Raw genomic sequence first — 20,356 nt, 5'->3', positions numbered from 1 at the left:
CAAGATTTTCTTCCTAATAAGTTTCACCTTTTTTTTTTTTAATCTCATATTTAACAAGCGCATGTCTCATAGCTCGCAATACAACTCTCTTTGGCAAGATGATGGATCGTTTACTTGGGTTGTACTTACATAGTAGATACTAAGCCTTGATAGTGATGGCTTGTCAGTGAGAGAGAGCTCCTAGGTGATTTCTAAATCTTGGTATTAGTTATTGCACTTGAATAGAACTTAGTATATGTGATTCATCCCTTCTTTGAAAGATTTAAAATGAGGATCTTAGATTCTGTAATTTGGATGAACTAGACTTTGTTGTGTATGTGACCTTACTTGCAAATGTTTTGATTTCCAAAATTACAACATCAGACTTCAGGCGATCAGATGTATTTTCTTTTATGAAACTTCCTGTGCATGTGGATAGTATTCAGTATAGTATTGTATAACCTTTGGACAAGGTAACAAGCCACTGCCAACAAAATAAGTAAGGACTTGGAAGCTATCAGCCAATTTTACAGAACCATCACGATCCAGTAAGTTGAAAATATAAAGGCTGCCATCTCGTTTTTCAGAAACCTTTTGAAAGCTACTAACTCTCCCTTTGGTTAAGAAGCTGTTACTTGGATCTGAGTCCTGGCATCATAATCACATAGCACAAAATGCTTATCTCAGGAACTTCATGATAACCCTTGTTTCCCAATGCTGTGTGATTATCCTGAAGAAAGCCAAGCCTCATCAGAGTACTGCAATACAACTAGCTTAAATACATCATCCCATGCGCTGGCTTAGGGCATCTGTCAAAAGGGTTGTTGCTGCCATTGCTTTCACTGCAGCAGCAAATGAACCTTCATATCTGCCCAAGGAAGAGTGACTCTTATTAGGACATTAGATAATGATATAAAATTTGTGGCATGTGCCGGTTTTCTGGGTCCTAGTCTTAGAAACAGTTCTTGCTGACACGGTCCAACTTTAGTTGTCCACTTGAAACATGATGCATAGAGAAAACATGTACTCCAACTGGCCAGAATTTCAGACTACTTCAAAACAAATGTCTATAGCTAGGGTTAGTACACAATTAAGACTTACTACATCATTCAATAAAAAGGGAATCTATCTACATGTGCACCAGTAAGGAAGTTTATCATGGGGTAGGTATAAACGTTTCAGCTTTCAGATAAGATAACACACACCCCACTTATAAAGCATAGTAATGTCAAGCTGTACAAAAGGGTGCAATCACACATGCATATCAAAGGTAGGAAAAGTAATTTGAGAACGAAAATATGTTAAGAAAAAAGAGAGCCTTATTGAGATCCCAAGCAAAAACATTGGTGATCAAAACGAAAGCTATGGTGTCTAGAACCACATGCAATGGAAAACAAAGAAAAGCCTCTACAATATGTTAAGAAAAAAGAGAGCCTTATTGAGATCCCAAGCAAAAACACTGGTGATCAAAATGAAAGCTATGATGTCTAGAATCACATGCAATGGCAAACAAAGAAAACCCTTTCTTGCTTACCACATTACAGAACTCCTTTTGAATGCTGATAAATAGAAATCATTCAAGCATGTAAATCAAGAATCAAGACTGGGGACATCAATTGCAACATAAGCATGATTAAAAAACCGAGCTTACAATATAAATTACAGAACTGCTTAAAGCAAAGGCCCAACTACAAAGAAACCCACTCCATGCTAAGATTTGCTTACGTGCTGATCAGAATGAAAGCTGGAATGCATGCAATGATAGCCCCTTCACCATCACTTGTTGATGCATCAACACGTCTTGCACAATAAAAATGTTCGTGTATGGATGTCACAAGATCTGCATAATGTACAAGATCACAAGAAAACAAGACTTCAATCATGAAAGGCCAGTACCAGCCACACATGCCAGTCTTTCCAGGAAACACAAGCTATAGGGCTAAGAAACCAATCTTACATTTGCCATTGCCCAACAAAAAATAATCATTTTGTAGCGATTTGGCTCTCACACCATCTACAAGGGACCGTAACTCAGGTGGCCGCAAAGATAACCCTTCTTGTGCAACCCTGCATTCCAGACAACCAAATCTCTCTCTCTCTCTCTCTCTCTCCCCCAAAAAAAAAAGGTAAATAAAGGACAAAACATCATTCCATGTCCCACTTTTTGAAATGCACATGCAAAACCCAACCTTAAGATTTACAATACACTAATCTATCTCTAAAGCAAGACAGCATACAATCTACCACATAAACCACAATAGGATACCCCAACAGTGGAGTAACTATACCAGAGAAATATCAATACCCTGCGAGCCCAAATAAGTGAAGTCATCTGTATAACTGACAACAGCTGACTTCTAAGCATTAATAAAGGCACCTGAAGCTAGCACAATTAATCCCCAAACTGCTATGCTCAGTCCATATTTGATTTCTCAGCCTTTAGAAGCATAAATGAATAATCTGTCAATGACTAACCAAGCATCTTTGCCCCCCAGGAAGTGTCAAGCCAACAAGCTCACCACCCAATGCAACATTGGGTGAGTCAACAAGACTGACAACAAAAGGACTAGAAGAACATGCTATATGAGAGAGTAAGTGAGAACAATTTGATCCAAAACAATTTCATTGAGCACTAATATCAAATGATTTTTGTCATTTGAGGGCCAACTCAAAGCAACTATCAATTGTCAAAATCCTTACATGATCAAAAGCTTTTCAATATTGAACTGAATCATGACCTCCTAACCAAAGGCCTTGACATGATTGAATTCCAACTATACATGTAGGTCGTTATGCAAAATCTCTCTCCCTTGAGAAGGCCATACTACCTTGTATGAATAAGTTATGGCAGTATTTTTTGAAGCCTATCAGCCCAAATCTTATGAAAGATTTTGTGTAATGACCTCATCGCAGAGATAGTCATCCAATACTTCCAAGTCTTGTGAAGCAAGCACCTTAGACAGCCCACAACAATCTCAACCATGCAAGTTTCTAACTAGAAAGGACCACACTAGTTTTCTACACTTCTCTCAGCACATGTCAGCAACACGTGTCTCGAAATCATCCACATAAGGAAAGAGAAGTGCAACAAAAAATCATGCAATTAATAATTACTCTCTCTCAAACCATCAACCTAGGCCAACTCATCATATCATCGTATTGCTGATCCTGGAAAAAGACACTCTCTAGTCAACCTCTATAATCAAGTATCCTCATCATCAAAAGAGTCGTTAGCCTGTTGCATATACTAAAAATCAGTCAATTAAATATGTAAATGCTGCAATTCAATCCTGATGGCTGAGGCATGCTGCACCCTATAATCCCAAGACAGCTTCCAAGGATTATCACAAAAAAAGACAAAACATGTGTGCCATTGAAAAGCGCACACCTGCCCCAAAAATCAACCAAATGTTGCATGCACTCTGAAAACTTATGAAATGACTGATTAAAACACAAAGTGAGCACCCAAGCATGACTTTAAAGGCCTCTCCTCATCACTGATAAAATGATTCAAGTACCATAAGGTAATGATCACAAAGGACACAAGCGGGCTTAGGTCCAGCATGAGGGGGATACCCAAAACAACCACACTAGGATACATAGGGGTACTCGCTTGTAAGAAGATGGACATCTCTTGGTTATGAACCCAACATTGTGTCAGCAAGAAACATTAGGAGCTTTAGTGGAATCTAGTCATTTTGGTCATCTTTGGTCATTTTTTCCGTTGTGCCTATTTTTGGGCCCCATCCATATCTTTAGCCCAAGATACTATTCTAGATGATTTTAAGTCAATCTCGCCTATTTATAGGCTTCACCTATATATTGTTCTAACTTGGTCAAAAGAATCCCCTTGGCAATGGAAAGGGGTCCTCACACTCATTCACTCATTGACTTCTTTTGTCTCTTGCCTTCTCTCTCCCAACATCCTCACTACATTTACACATGTAGCACATGCAAAGATTGAACCTTGTATCAACTTCCTTCCATCATTTAGCTGAGTTTCTCATCCTCTCTACTCTTCCTTGAGTATCTCTCTTTTTGCTCACATGCATCTTATCCCTTGGTACCCAGCCTGTTGCAAGATTTTCTAACCATTGCCTGTTGTCCACAACTATGTTGTGCTAGTTGTGTCACAAGGACGTGAAATTTTTGAGATGCTTTGCTTTTGCTAGAAGAATTTGACTAATTTAGTGATTAAATGTGCAATGTTGTAAGGCACACGTTGTCACAAGGACGTGAAATTTTGAGATACTCTAATCTTACCGATAACATTTGATTAAGATACATTTGATTAAGATATTAATCAAATGTGCAAGGTTGTTTAGCACATGTGATGCACATGGCAAATATTTCATGGTAGCAGGCCAAGGACCACAAGGATGCAATGGGAGTCAAAGGAAAAAGTTATGATAAGTTATGCCGACTGAGTTTTGTTGGTCAGTTGGTATCAGATTGTACCCTAGGACAGTGTTTTGGCCAATAAGTATTGGTGGTGACACTAGGGACTAGCATTAATTAATTAATTAATGCCAGTCTATGGGTTAACAAAGGTTGGGAACCACTCTAGGTTGCAAATGGTCTAGCCACTTTAATTATGGATGGGCACATTTAATTTTGGGCAGGGTCAAAAGGACTAAAATTAATTTTCAAGATTATCTAATTCTGAAAATTAATTAAATGGCAGGATAATGTTGAAAAATGGGTTTAGAAATTTGCCACTTGGCAAAAATGCCCATGCAAACAAAGAAAACGTTTTTGGGGCTCGGTCTCAGTCATTCAATCAATTTACAGCTTGGGAGAGGGAGAGAGAGAGTTACTAGTCTATTTTCTGATCAAAGAACAGCAATTTGCTATAGAAGACAACCATCTGGGGACCTCAACAAGTAGGGGACAGCAAAGAGTCACCTTCCAAGGGCTGGCAACAATATTGCTGATCAGGTGACAACATTTTAGAGATGCCTAGCAATAGGTGACTGCATTAAATGCAAGGTGCAATAAGTAACAGGTAAAATTTAGGGTTTTCTCGTGAAGAAAATTAGATTTCTCTCTCATCTTGGCTTTCTCTCACCTTCTCCAACCCATTCTCAAGAGATCTCAGCATCTCTCAATCATTTTGAGCAGATCTACGACAAAGAGATCTCTGCTATAAACCTCAAATTTCTACACAAATTAGACTTTGAAAACCACCTTGGGACCCGTACCAATTGGTCAAGGCATCATGCATTGAATTCAGCACCTAAAATTTGTGTAATTGAGAGGGAATTCAAATGCCAACCCATTCACTGTAATTTGGAGTAGCATTTGGCCAATTGATAGTTCCATTTGTGCAAGTCTTGGGTGAAAAATCAAGGAGCAATTAGCTCGAATTGGTTGTTGATAACAAAGAAACTTTTTGGAACAGCAAAGGAGACTATGAATCTCAACTTGTACTCATTCCATTAGTAATAAAGTTTTAAAAATACCGAAAGGGAAGCTAGTTTTGGGGCCAACAAGGTGTCTAACGTCCAAGATTAAAGTGGTAATTTGTGCATTTTTGGTTTATGTGAATTTTATGCTTGCTATGATTAGTGCTAAAGCAAAATATTTACCACCCTATCTGAGCAAGAAGGCTAGTTTCACATGTGATGCACATGGTGTAAAGAAAATACCCTAACACAGAAGCATAAACAGAAACCGTACGACAAAGCACAGACTGATAAAAGAACCCAGTTAGGGTTAGGGTTAGGGTAACTCAGAGACAATGAACACAGTTAATAAATGAAATGATATAACTACTAATAATACGATGCTCATGCAGCAAACACACTATGCAGTGAGTAAATACTGAACCTCGAACTCTTGTATCTCAAGGATCAGGGCAAGGGTAATGAGCGAGAGAGTGTGTCGTACTCTGAACAAATCCCGAAACGCAACAAGGCAGCCTCAGGATGTCGAACACCAGCAAATGCAGCAGTGAGAAGCTGGATCTGATGCAGATAGCAGTGAGGAGAGAGAAAGACTAAAAACGCAGACAGCATGTGAGAGAAAGACTAAAAACGCAGGCAAGACAGCCTGCAGGAGAGAAGACTAAAAACGCAGACAGGCCAGCCTGTAGGAGAGAGAAATACTGCAGCGACAACAGCAGGAGAGAAAACTAACAGGGCGACAGCAGGGGCCTGCAAACGCAGCAATTTGCTGACGTGGCAGACTGTATGACAGCAGTGCAGATTATCAACAGTCAATCGCTAGGCAGAAACAGCAACAATCAACGTGTGGAGGGCTGGAAACAGGCGCCAAACTGTAGGGAACAGTGATGGACAGCAAGGGCTGAGATGTCCTCCGTGAACGGGGTGTGGGTAGCAAGTCGATAACACCTTAAACCTGCAAAAACGAGATTAGGGAAAGAGTGGAGGATTGGCTGCCAATTTATAAAAAATTAGGATTCTAGATCCTCTCCCACTTAACTCTTTGCAATTCTTAGCACAACACCCCCTCTTAGACCCAAAATAGGGCAAGAAAAGAAGACCAACCTAATTTTTTATTTACCCCAAGGCGTCCCATCCCAAAGCAACCAGGGCATCGAACAAAAGGTGCACGTCGGTTGCCCAGTGGCCTACCAAGACTACAGAGACGATGGTTATCTTACCAAGGGAGCCTAAGTGATCACCCCAAAGAGGCCAGGGCATCGGACCAAGGGTGCTCGAAGGTTGCCCAAGGGCCTACCAAGTCCTATAAAGGCGGATGGAATCAATGGACTTTTTTGTTAAAAGATAAATGTTTTGAAAATACATAAGTAATATAGGTACAGCGGCCGATTAAGTGACAGATAGGAAAAGGTAAAGAGAGTTTTAAACCCAAGCCAAGCACAAAACTAGTAGACCAATCCCTCGCACTGACTAGGATAAGTGCCTAAGGATAAGAAAAGTATATATATGTGCCAATCATGTGGTGAATGTGTGGAAAGGCAAAAAAGAGGATGGTGGACTTAGCAAGACAAGCAAGCAAGGGTAGGGAAACTGGCTTTAGGAAAATTGCCATGTGTTATGCTACGAATATGGTGGATCCTAGAGTCGACCACTCCAAAAGACCGAAAAGGAATAAATGCGCATAGATGCATGTTTACATGAACAGAATGCCAATGCATGGGGTAATGCAAAGGGAGATGCAAGAGGTCATACTCATGCAATATGCTATGCAACGGTGCCACTGGGACAATGCCCTCGCAGGGGAATTGTTCACTTGTCCAAGTGCCCTTGTACAATCAAGTCATCCTGACAGTACGGATGAAGTTACAAATGCCCATGATACAATACAAAAGAATAAGTGAATGTAATGTCTAAAAACTGTTAAGCATCATCACTGTCACGATCAAGAGTAGAAGCCGCCCCCTCTCAAACTGGAAGGGAAAGCAAGAGCGAAGCACCCTCTCCCCGTCAAGCTGAAAAAGTAGAGGAGGGTGTACCCAAGCCAATCCTGGATAGCAGGTACTAAAGAACCGGCCGGTTGACCGCTTTGGTCAAGATATCTGCAAAATTATGTGATGAAGGCACAAACTCTAGGCGAATAGTGCCTAGCTCAACCTGCTCTCTAGAAAAGTGGAAGTGGACTTCCACATGCCTGTCCGTGGTGTGATGGTCGGATTGTTCAGAAGTGCAATGGCACTCTAGTTGTCGCAGTAGACAACGGTGGGAGAGTTGCATGGGAAATGAAGTGTTGCTAATAAACTCCTCAGATAGATGGCCTCGGTGGTGCTATCGAACAGAGCCCGGTACTCAGCCTCGGCCATGGAAGCTGCCACCGTCTCTTGCTTGCGGCTGGACCAAGAAATGGGAGCCATACCCAAGGTAAACAGGCAGCCGCCATGGGAATACCGGGTGTCAGGATCACCTGCCTAATCAGAATCAATGTACCCTTGCAAACATAACCAGAACCATATGTCAAGCCATAAGAAAAAATACACCGCAAATAACGCAACACACGAAGACATGCAATCCAATGTGACATCCTAGGTGCTGTGAAATACTGACTAAGTATGCTAATTGAATAAGCTAAATTTAACCTAGTGTGAATTAACCAAAGAAGTTTTCCTACAACAGAACGATAGGTGTGTGCATTGAAGGGCTGTCCTAGGGTATCCTTCAACAAGTAGACAATAGGATCAAGAGGCATGGCCACTGGCCGTGTCTAATCCGAAGTGGTAAGCTTACCTATCTTGTCATCAGACGTGTGTGTGTGTGTGTACGCACGACACCCGAAGACTCTAAAATGAAAAATAACATGCCGAGAGCCAAAAAATGCCTCATACGGGGTCTTTTGAGGAAGAGCCGCAGTCGGACATCAGTTGAGGATGTACACCGAAGTATTAACAGCCTCGACCCAAAGGCGCTCAGGAAGCTCTGCTGAGAACAGCATAGAGCGTGCCATTTCCATGACTGTGCGCTTCCTACGCTCTACAACTCCATTCTAAGAGGGGGAGTTGATAGAGACAAGCTAGCGAGAAATGCCATGCTTCTGTAGAAACTTGGAAAACTCGTGGAAGATAAACTCACCACCGCTATCACTCCTCATACACCTAACACGACGATCAGTTTGGTTATGAACCAGCAACACCCAAGCAAAAAAATATGTGAAAGCATCTGGCTTATGCTTGAGGAAGTACACCCACATGTATCGAGAATGATCATCCACTATCAAAAAGAAGTATAGCGCGCCATTCAAAGCGGCAGTGAATGTCAGCCCGCAAAGATCAACGTGAATTAATCTAAGAGGCTCCTCAGCTCTATGTGTAAATTGCTGAGGAAATGGGGTACGGTGCTACTTCCCGATATAACAAGCTTTACAGACATCTCGAGCTAGCTTCAAGAGTGGAAGGCCCTCAACCAGCTCACGGCGTGACAACTCATAAAGTGAGTCATAACCAAGATGCCCTAAGCGAAAATGCCAAAGACGCTCATTGTGCGTAGGCTCCTAAGATGTGGCTAAGGCCTAGAAGCTATGGAACACAGAGCCCTCAGCAGTCGACTCGGGGAGAAAGTGAGTCATGTGGTATAGGCCATTAGGCTATGCCTCACCGCGAGCAATCACTAAACTAGTCTGAGAGTCAAGGACCTCGACTGTGATCACTGTAAAGAAAACTGCTCCCCCAACCGGCAAAGCTGCTAAACAGATAACAAGTTCATCCCAAGCTGAGGGATATAATATACATTGTCTAGCAAAGCCAGATCCGGACCCTTGTCAATGGCAAAACTGACGCAACCTTGAGTCTGAATCTTGACCGAGGAGTTGTTTTCTACACGGACCCACCCGGTTACAGGGGCTCGAGTACAAAAAATGTTCTCTATATGAGTCATGTGATGTGTAGCTCCACTGTCCACAATCCAAACTATAGCTAAAGTGCTCGGCTATGACGAGTGGGCCTCTGCAGTAACCTCGTCAAGAGGCAACTCATAGATGTGAACGAGACTCGTATCGAATGTCTCTACGGAAACGATATGGGCCTCTACAGACCAGTCAAACAAGCCCTCTGGAGTTGAGAACATTGTCGACTGAGATGACTCTGCGGTGACAGTGTGAGTCTCACCTTTAAACTACCCCTTGCCATCACCTTGCCTCCCCTGCTAGGGGTTGCCCGACTGAGGAGCGGGGGTTTGAGACTTAGGTTTTGGTGTTGTACCTGGTGCCTTTGATCAACACTCATTATCAAAATGACTAGCCTTTTGACAATGTTGACAATACCTATTCTTTTTAGGTACATTCTGCCACCCTGGTTTAAGTTGTGACTAGAAGTTTCCTTGAGAATCCCCAAATTGATTTAGCTTTTGAGTTTGATTTTGATTTTGAGTGGAGGTTTGGTTTAGTTTGTCCTTCCCTTGTTACCCTTTCTGAGAAAGAACAAGATGAGCCCCCTCTGAAGAGGAATTCATATAAAACTGATCAAGCAACCATGTGTAACGCAACAGTTGACACTCAAATTCATAGAATGTAGACATGGTAGGCTTAGAAACTATTCCTTCCACAAAATTGAAGTATTTCTTGGGGAGTTTATTGAGGAACAATGAAACCTCATCGTCAGAGGACTTGGGAGTCCCCGTAGTGGAGAATTCAACGAGAAAACGCCGATACTCAGCCAACTTGACTTTTAAGTCATCCCGGTCAGTGATTTTGAAAATCTAAAGCTCATGGTCAAGATTAATACGACGGGTCCTATCCCGAGCCGCATAGCGGTCAATCAAGTGTGCCCATCGCTTTGACGCTAAGTCAAAATGTTGAAGTTGAGAATGAAACTCAAGCAATAAGCCCTGCATCAACTCGACAAATGCGGGATCGGGTTGGGGTTGCAATCCCTGCACAAGATCCCATAGGTTCTGTGAGTTAAGGATATGTCTCATCAAATTCGACCAAGTAATAAAGTTTGACCCGTTAAAACGAGTCTTATCATTAAATGCATTATTGGCAAAAGATGAGCTAGAATCATGAGGTGTCGAGTAGGTGGTGTAAGATGATGGAGGTGGGTGTGTCTGATAAGAGAAAGAGAAAGGGGGAAAAGACGGGTAGGCAGGAGGCTGAGTGTCCAATGAGTGCCGATTGACACAAAGGCACTGGAACATGAATGTTTCCATAAGGTACCGGTGTATGTGGAGACACTCGGACACGGGAGCCTTGTCCAAAGTGAGGCTGGAACACAATAGTATGACCAGAAGGTCCACTAGGCAATGCCATGGAAACAAACTGTGGAGACAACTGATCCGCACTCGGGAGAGACTAAATGGGATACCCAAGCTGCAATGATCCCGAAAGTGTGTATGAGGTAGATGAAACACCACCCGGTTGAGGGAAGGATGAGGTCCTAAAGGATATGCCTATGTTTCCATAACCCCCCGGCGTGATGTGCGGTGCGACATGAGGTGTCTGAAATGGAAATATAAATGGTGTAAATGGAAGTTGTGAAGCAGCAAAAGAATGTGGTGGGATGGATGGGTTTTGAAAGTGAGGTGTATGAGATACAAATTCTATTTGTTCATTTTTATCATTTAAAGACTGAAAATGAAACTGTAAAGATGATGATGCACCATATAATGAAGTGAAATGAACACCAAATTCATTCTGATTATGTGAAGCAGACGAAAAAGAAGGAAGGGCAGAAAAAGAGGTACCTGACTTTTTCTTATAATCCCCGCGACATGTGTTAACATACAAGAATTGGTCTTCAAGAGGACCTTTTCCGTAGTCAACAGATTGAACTCTTTCTTCCACATGATCTCTACCAATATATTGCAAAACAGAATAGGTAAAAGAAGAAGACACAAAAGACGAATCAAAAGTACCTTGCACCAAAGAGGACGGAAGAGTCTGAAAAAATGGAAAATACTCTGGATCTTGCTCTCCAAGAGGGGGGTCCATCCCTGATGGAGGTCTCGACGGCCCTGCAACATCATCAGACTTACGCGTAACATTTGAAGAGTGAACATCATGCATACCTTTATTCAGAAGCTTTTCTTGAAGGGCAATCCTTCATTCAAGCTCCTCAATCTTCTTTCGTCGATAGACTATGATCAGTTTATATTCTTCAGAGGTCAGCTTGCCTATCTTTTCTTCCATTGTACTCAGATGTGTCTTCCACCATGTGGAAACTTTGTGGAGCAAGCTGATCGGCCCACTCTCGCTCAGTTCTCGGCATAGGCTGTTCTCGAGACAGAATCAATATTGATGTGTTCGAAGTCATTTGAGCCTATTGTTGTTCTTGCTTCTTGCGAAGAGCTCTCAGATCAAAGGCCTAGGTTTCTCAGAGAATACCAGGCTCTGATACCATGTAAAGAAAATACCCTAACACAGAAGCATAAACAGAAACTGTACGACAAAGCACAGACTGATAAAAGAACACAGTTAGGATTAGGGTTAGGGTAACTCAAAGACAATGAACACAGTTAATAAATAAAATGATATGACTACTAATAATGCAATGCTCATGCAGCAAATACACTATGCAGTGAATGAATACTGAACCTCGAGCTCTTGCATCTCAAGGATCAGGGCAAGGGTAATGAGTAGGAGAGTGTGTCATACTTCAAACGGATCCCGAATCGCAACAAGGCAGCCTCCGGATGTCGAACACTAACAAATACAGGAGTGAGAAGCTGGATCTGATGCAGACAACAGTAAGGAGAGAGAAAGACTAAAAACGCAAGCAAGACAGCCTGCAGGAGAGAGAAAAACTGCAGCAACAACAATAGGAGAGAAAAAACTGTCAGGGCGGCAGCTGGGACCTGCAAACGCAGCAATTTGCTGACGTAGCAAGCTGTACGACAACAATGCAGATGATCAACAGTCAATCGCCAGGCAAAAACAGCAGCAATCAACATGTGGAGGGCTGGAAACAAGCGCCAGACTGTAGGGAACAGTGATGGACAGCAAGGGCTGAGATGTCCTCCGCGAACGGGGTGTGGGCAGCAAGCTAATAACGCCTGAAACCTGCAAAAACGAGATTAGGGGAAAAGTGGAGGGCTGACTGCCAATTTATAGAAAATTAGGGTTCTAGATCCTCTCCCACTTAACTCTCTCGATCCGCTCCCCATTTTAGGGTTTTGGCTAAAGTAAGCCTAAAATAAGCATGTTTTGGGGCTGTTGAAGTGGCTAAGAGCAATTCTTAGCACAACACATGGCAGTTATTTCATAGTAGCATACCAAGGACCCGAGGAATGAGTGGCTGTCAAAGGCAAAAGTTGTGACAAGTTATGCTAGCTCGGGTTTGACTGTCACTTGGTGTTAGTTTGGTCCTAGGACAATCAATTGACCAATAAGTGTTGTTGGAGACACTAGGGACTAGGCATCAATTGATTAATTAATGTTTGTCCAAGGATCAATCAAGACTTGAAATCACTTGGGGTTGCAAATGACCTAGCCAATAAAATTGCAGATCGACACATCTAATTTAAGACTGGGTCAGAAGGACTGTAATTGATTTTTAGAATCAATTAATTCTAAAAATTAACTAAAGTGCCCAAAATTGCTAGAAAAAGGGATTAGAAGGCTACCACTTAGTAAGAATGCCCATGCCATGGGGAAGAAGACTACTTGGGGGATAGAAAGGCTCATTTTGTATATTCAGCCTATGAGAGAGAGAGAGAGAGAGAGAAGAAGTTGTTGATCTGATTTTGAAGCATCTAGAGACTTTCAGCAAGAAGCAACAGTAACTTGAAGGCATCACGGAGCAGCTGACAGTAGTTTGGTGTTCCCCTAGGGTTGGCAACTACTTTTTTGGAGCTCCTAACAGCAGGCGACTACATTAATGACTAATTAGAGTAGGCAACAATAATTTTCTGTGGTTTTTTCACATGGAAAATCAAAAAATCTCTCTCCTAAATATTCTCTCACCTTCTTCAATCTATTCTCTAATTATCTCAACCATTCTCAACAGTTCTCAATCAAATTTAGCAACAACCTTGGGACCTTCGCCAACAGTTAGAGGCATCGTATACTAAAATCAATAGCTGAAATTCAAGGAATTACCAAGGATTTCATATGTTAGCCCATCCCATTTGATTTAGGGCAGCATTTGGCTAGTCAAGGGTCCAATTGGTACAAGTCTTGGGTAAAGATCAAGGGGAGAATTGCCCGAAAGGCGTGCTGATCATTTATGACAGCAAGGGGCTTTTGTATTAGCGGAGGAGATTAAGAAATCTCAATTTGTACTCCATCCAATTGCAATACAAGTTAAAGAAATACCACAAGGGGCGGCAATTTCGGGGCCAACGATGTGTTCAATGTCCAATAAAGTGATGGTAAAGTGTGCATTTTCATATTTGTTAATTGTTGTAATTAAGTACTTGATCAGGTTTTACCACTCTCTGAGAAGGAAGTCTAGTTTCATGTTGACTCCTACTGATGCTGCATTTTCCAGTTTTTGGGACTGTTGATGCTGTGTTCGCTTCATTTGGGAGTACTGATGGCTGTGTTTTCTGCATAACAGCAGTTGTTGACCTTGCGAGCTGAGGTGGACATCCCCAGCCAGCTTAAAGCTCTTGTATTTGGTGAACATCCCCTTACATCTTCAGCTGTCAGGTTTTTGTGCAATATTGAGGCATTTGTTTGACATCTCTAATGCAACATCTTCTTCTACCACTTCTTCCTAGCATCCTATAGTTGCCTCAAGGTGCCAATCTCATTTCTCTCTACCTCCACCAATGGTGCTAGTTCCTATCCTCCCCAACCTTTCTAAGTCTCAGAAGTTGGATGGTTCCAACTATTCCTTGTGGAAGATTAAGGCCCGTCACATTCTTGACACCTATGAGATGTGGAAATTCAACTTCCAGCCTATTTCCTGCCCGAAGGGACACCCGAAAAAGATTTGCAAGATCAGGCTGATTTATGGGACAAGGTCAGCGCAAGAGCCTTGACGTTCTTTCACCTCAATGTAATTTGACAATGTGTTGCTTCATGTGAAATATAATCCCACCACAGCACAGAGCCTCTATGAGGTTTGCACTCTCTCATCAACTTGCATTGTAGATGCAGCAAAAGCATCCCCACATCTCTCTTTCTAAGGATGTTAAGGCATCCAATATGGCTGCGAAGGTCATTATTGAGGCAGGAGAGGTAGAGAGAGGGTCATTCTATAGTGCACCAGTTGAAGAGAGACTGAGTGATCAAGTGATTTGCTGTTGGAGACTATTTGAAGCCATCAAGGGAGGCTTCTAGACCAAGCGATTGCAGCCCAAGGCCCTACAGATGTAGACAATACCATCTAGCTCTAGGTGATCAGTTTTGGGAGGTATTGGTCGTCTTTACAGCTTCCATGGCTGTATAAGCAAGACAACAACTGATTTTCTCTAGTTTCTTGCAACAAAAAGTGGACTTTTTTCTCTTCTCAATATTCTCTCTCATTCTCCAACCCTTTCCATTCTTTCTCAACAATTTTCAGCAAAATCAGCCATTGGAGGTGGAGATTTTGACTAATCTCTACTATAAACCCAAATTTACAATAGAAAATTCATAGCTAACTCAAGAAGCATGCTCAAAATTAAGGCCTAGAGGTTTGAATTTCAATCACTGAAATTTGAGCCAATCCCCAAGCAAACCAAGGGGCAAATTGGTTTGAAGACTTGTTAGTTATTCTTGATAGCAAGGGCAATTGGAGAGAGAAGGAGATTCAAGAAATCTCAGTCAAGAGCCCCACATGTAGTCACCTGCCCTTGTGGGCCCCAAACTTCCCGTCACCTACCTGTAGACAGCCTATATAGGTTGTCACCTACCTCCTAATCAACTCAGGGCAGCTCTTTGACAATCTCCAATGGCCGGGCTGATCATCACTAATGGCTGGAAAATTGCAGCAGCACACTCTCTCTCTCTCTCTCTCTCTCTCTCTCTCTCTCTCTCAACCTCCACAATCCAATGAATGGTTGGAAGGACTCTCCATCAGCCTCTAATAGCCTTTCCCTCTTTCACATAGGAAGCTTTTGCCAAGTGGTAGCCTTCTAATTGCATTTTCCACCAATTTTTGGCCCAATTAAAGTAATTTTTAAAAATTCAATCTTGAAATTTAATTTCATTATTAATTCTTGCTCTAAAAATTAACTATACCAATCAACAATTTAATTGACTAAGCCAATTTGTCATCCAAGTATTCCAAAGCATTTATTAGCCCTTGAACTAACATTAATCATTAATGCCTAGTTCCTAATGTCACCACTGACATTAATGGCTTACAAAATCTTCTAAGCCAAAATCTGACACCAAGCTTCACCTAGCACTTGACTAGCATAACTTGTTATAACTTTTTCCTATTGACACTCAATGACTTCTTAGGGTCTTGGCCTATGATTGTGAAATAACTAACTTGCACATCACGTGTGCACATTTGATTAGCACTTAATCAAATGCTAAGCAAAGCATCAAAATTTCATGTCCTCGTGACACAACAAATCTGCAACAAAATTTACAATGCACAAAAGGTCCTATCACTTACTAGAAAAATCATTTAACTTAGACAAGCACAAGGAGGTAGATTCCTTTTAAGTGCTAACCAAATGAGGATGTGTCATGTACCCTTCTCTTTCTTTTGATAACACTACGTCAAATTTTGTGGCCTATAAAAGCCTCAAGTCCAAGATCCAAGTTATGGCTTGAATGCGGTTTTGGTCAAGACATACCACAAAAAGAGCACCAACAATAAATTGCAAATGGCAATGAACTTGAGAGGTTGTTATATGGTCCCTTCCCACCAAGGTTGCCCATTAAATATTTTCTAGGGCGATGCTCATATAGCTCACATACAATATCTATAAGGACACCAAAGTGGGACAATGTTTCTTATAGATTAAGAGGTGGTTGATGGTTCTTCAAAGAGTGTGTCTAGAACTAGTGGGGAGACAACTAGCTACTATCAATTATTGCAACCAAAGAGGATTGTCAACAAAGGATCAACTATTGCACCTTGCAAGTGGGATTTTCTGGTCCATCAATGCAAGTGTTTATCTAGACCAATTTTTTATAAGATGTGGAGGTGGTTCACACTAGTTTGAAATTTTCCAATTGGTGGTTCAAGGATCCTTTGGGGCATCAAGTGATGATGTCACTTGATGGAGTTTTAAAGTGTTACATCTACTTGGACATGTGCCAACACAAGGGGCCCCAACTTGAAGAGAGAAAAAACTTTGGTATCACCAACTAAGGATTGCCTGAACAATGTTTGGACTCTACAAATTCTTGGCCATGCCTTAGAAATGAACAATTATCTTGTGACTTCTCACAATATGATGCATGAAAGAAGTTTACAAAGGCTGGTTTTGAGGACTTACACGTGTTCTCGCCCCAACACTGCATTGATCATGATGCTGGCAGGACACTGTCAAGCAAAACCACGATCAAGCAGACTAAAAAAGCAAGAAGGGGAGCAAAACAGTAGTCAAGCAGAGTGAAGATACAAGCAGGGAGCATGCTGATCCCTTTTCAATGCATGAGAACATTACAAACTGCTAGAAAGATTGCATATACCTGTAGGAACAGTCTATGTATAAAGCAAGAAATGGCCAAACTGCAGTGATATTGAATATCTGCCAGCAATGTTTAGAAGTCCCCAAATATATCTGAATGATAATGATAAAGAATTCATGTTCGACACTGGCACAGCATGCAGTTTAAAGTGCCCGCTTGGCACATCGGCACAACATGCAGGCCAACCTTCAACTACCAGCACTTCTAGCAAAAAAAACTAGTATCCACTATGGAGAAAGCAAGCGTTATCATCCTATCCATTTTATACACAGTGAAAACAGAGCCACCCTCAAATATTTGCTGTCACAAGAAGTTTTAGACAAATTCCCACTCTAATTCCCACATTGTGATTTACAACAACGTCATGAGCCTCTGCAGGGAAGGGACTGCATACCTAGCTAGGTGTGGGTGGGGGCAAGGGGCTGCTGGCCCGGAGTATGCAGTCCCTCGAGAGCAACAGCTCATGATATTGAACACTATGGAGGGAAAACAGTCCCTCGAGAGCAACAGCTCATGATATTGAACACTGCTTTCGAATGACTTCCACTGAATTAACTAGACTGAGCGGAGGACCGGAAGCTCACAGAGAAGAAAACATCCGAGAAGGACGATCAGGTAGGTAATTCAGCAAAGCAGCGCCCGATAATGCGGTGCCTGCCATTGGGGGGAAAAAGATATACAAGATGAACGATCAAATTGCGAATTTGAATAGAAAAGAAGAAAGGATGAAAGCGAGGGACTGGAGTTGTAACCTGAGGGTGCGACAGAGGCAGCAGCCCATCGGTCCCAGAGGCGATGCAGCCACGGCCTTTCAGTGCGGTTAGATTCCAGGATTCCTACTCCTCCTCCAAAATCAGCCAGGTTCTTTGCCTTCGATGAGGAGTGATGGTGATGATGATGCATGCTTCCCTCCCCTTGCCTTTCAATTTGTCATGGAACCCAGAGTCCCACAATCCTCAGCATTATTATTATCTTAGAATTTGCAATGAATAGTTCCAAGTGCCCCAAGGCTTATGGTTCAATGACTTCAATGACGAGTGATGGTGATGATAAAGCATGCCCCTCCCCTTGCCTTTCAAATTGTCATGGAACCCATTGTCCCACAATCCTCAACATTATTATTATCTTAGAATCACAATCCTCAACATTATTATTATCTTAGAATTTGCAATGAATAGTTCCAAGTGCCCCAAGGCTTATGGTTCAATGACTTCAATGAGGAGTGATGGTGATGATGATGCATGCTTCCCTCCCCTTGCCTTTCAAATTGTCATGGAACCCATTGTCCCATAATCCTCAGCATTATTATTATCTTAGAATTTGCAATGAATAGTTCCAAGTGCCCCAAGGCTTATGGCTCAATGACTTCAAAGGTAACGTAAGTCTAGCATAGAGCAAACATTGCTTGAGTTTTCCACTCCTTTTTCATCAAAATTTTGTTCCTATAGCCCCAAATATGCTTAATCATTACTACCCGAACTACATTCCATAGCCTAAGTGATTCTTCGTCAAGTTTGTCTTGGTCCCCAAACAAGGCAGTCCTCATTTGGACAAGTTCATTTAGACTTGCTGTCTTGAACCATTCTTTCAGTCTTTCCCAAATAATTGAGACTTCTTTGAGGGTCCAAAAAGGATGCTTTATTGTTTCTTCATCTTCCCAACATTTCCTTGGTGGGCACTTTCCTCTAGCAGCAACTTTCCATAACAACAAGTTTAGATGTCTACTATAGGAAGGGCCTTCCAGGCTTAAGGTGGCCCTTCCATGTGCTCACTATTGCATTTGGTTAGCAAGCTCTCCACTTGGCTTGGACCTTGGCATGGGGATTCAGTTTGTCTTTTTGGAAGTCTCTCCTCCCTCATCTTTACTAAAGGCTTTCCTTTATGGTTGACTAGCCTCCGCCAAACCGATCTTGTATGAAAGTCTTTCTTCATCCTCAGGGCTTCCTCTAACCAAACCTTTTATTCCTCATCTAGATTGAACCATGTATGTCTCTCCTTCCTTTTGGTCCCAAACATCCTTCCATCTAAGTATGCCCTTTTGAGCTACTTTCCTTGAAATTAGGAGAGGCTCCCTAGCCATTTTCATATCTATTAAGAGTCATGCACATGTGTTCAAAATTGCCTACAAAAGATTGGCCAAATAAGGCTCATAGGTGCAAGAGATTTTGGTGTTTTGACCGAGCTAGTGGTTGTTGGCTTAAGGCTAGTTAAATGATGTAAATATTTCTATTTTACATCATCCTTTAAACATAGAGCAAACATTTATCTTTGGAATACCAATGAGCAACAACTCGATTTGCAGGATAATTGTCTGAGAAACGACAGGTCAAGGGTTCAAATCTTGTGATCAACTGAGCAACTCTATGGTGCTTTTACCCTCAAGGGCACAAAAGTTAGGATGAAGCATAATCACACATTTCAAATCTAATGCATTAGCAAAAGAAATTGTATCTTGGAATCTTCTGTAGCTATTCTCGATTGGTAAAATTACTTACGGGTTTTATATTTTTTGTGCATTCTCAATTGGCTAAATTACCTAAGGTTTTTTTTGTGCATTAACAAAAGAAAAACACTTTATCTTGGAATCTTCAGTAGCTCCCCAATGGTTCTTGATTAATTAAATTACTTAAAGATATCATACTTTTTGTGGATATAACATTTATCATGGAATCTTAGCAAATCCTAGTGGTTCTAGTTGGTCAAATTACTAAGAGTATTATACTTTTGTGTGTTTTTCATTTCTTCCTTTTTTTGTGGTGGTTTAAAAAGCCTTGACAATAACGATCACAACCTCTTTAGAAAGGTTACAATGTGGACTTTTGTAATTCTTGATATTCTAACTTTCAATGCTTACAATTTGATATTTGGACTTCTAGCGTTTGTAGCTTACAAGTCAATTGTGATATTTTGACCAAGTTGTGATTTTTATTCTCTAAACAACAAATAGAAAAGTGACATCACAAATGCATGTTTGTAACTCATTGATTGTGGATGATATTGTATTGTGGAATGTGCCATACTAGTTCGTTACTGCTAGAGTAGGGCTTTGGAAACCATGGTTTAAGAAATGTTATTGGAAGAAATAAAGGATACTAATGACTTAAAGCTTATAAACTTCAAAGGGTTGAACTTGACAATGGTTTTGTTGTAGAAATTGATTCATAAATAGTCTTGAACTATCAATAAGCAATCAAAACAAACATTATGCTGGCACAAGCTGCCTCTATGGATGTGGTAGATTGTCATCTTTTTTGACTAAAAAATAAGTCTTAGGTTGGCTTGGGAATATAGACCCCTTTAACACAATATGTGAAATTGGTGACTAAATTCCAAGCACCCGTCTTATACTCATAGAACTATAATGCTCCTTGGGCTTCTACTTTCCAATTGTATACCCACATTGGCTGGG

The 20,356-nt window shown here is 41.4% G+C and overlaps 1 protein-coding gene across 4 annotated transcripts; it reads right to left on the bottom strand.

The window, feature by feature from the left end:
* Positions 1–215: 215 nt before the first annotated feature.
* LOC148015912 (Profilin family protein) lies at positions 216–17,939 on the bottom strand. Of its 4 annotated transcripts, XM_087663686.1 has the most exons (7): positions 17,700–17,768; positions 17,532–17,601; positions 16,948–17,039; positions 16,752–16,798; positions 1,937–2,046; positions 1,705–1,819; positions 217–847 (listed from the first exon to the last, which is right to left on the bottom strand). In XM_087663686.1, exons 4-7 carry the CDS (start codon positions 16,781–16,783, stop codon positions 763–765), a joined length of 342 nt encoding a protein of 113 aa, XP_087519812.1. In that variant the 5' UTR covers positions 16,784–16,798; positions 16,948–17,039; positions 17,532–17,601; positions 17,700–17,768; the 3' UTR covers positions 217–762. The 4 variants fall into 4 exon arrangements, with proteins under 4 accessions (XP_087519814.1, XP_087519812.1, XP_087519813.1 ...); XM_087663688.1 differs by lacking the exon at positions 16,948–17,039 and having other exon boundaries at positions 216–847; positions 17,700–17,717; XM_087663687.1 differs by lacking the exons at positions 17,532–17,601; positions 17,700–17,768 and adding an exon at positions 17,342–17,525.
* Between the last annotated feature and the right edge of the window lie 2,417 nt (positions 17,940–20,356).

The sequence above is a fragment of the Lygodium microphyllum genome, chromosome 23, assembly GCF_053477565.2.
Source record: "Lygodium microphyllum isolate KBCC chromosome 23, Lygodium_microphyllum_v1.1.10, whole genome shotgun sequence".
NCBI lineage: Eukaryota > Viridiplantae > Streptophyta > Polypodiopsida > Schizaeales > Lygodiaceae > Lygodium > Lygodium microphyllum.
This window is presented reverse-complemented; position numbering and strand designations above follow the sequence as displayed.

Coding starts and splice junctions, on each gene's coding strand:
- LOC148015912 (XM_087663685.1), bottom strand. CDS start 17,850: ATGCATCATCATCACCATCACTCCTCATCGAAGGCAAAGAACCTGGCT. Junction 2,047..17,531: donor TCTCGGATGTTTTCTTCTCT/GTGAGCTTCCGG, acceptor TCTGGAATGCAG/GGTTGCACAAGAAGGGTTAT. Junction 848..1,704: donor GCTTTCATTCTGATCAGCAC/GTAAGCAAATCT, acceptor TTCCTTGGGCAG/ATATGAAGGTTCATTTGCTG.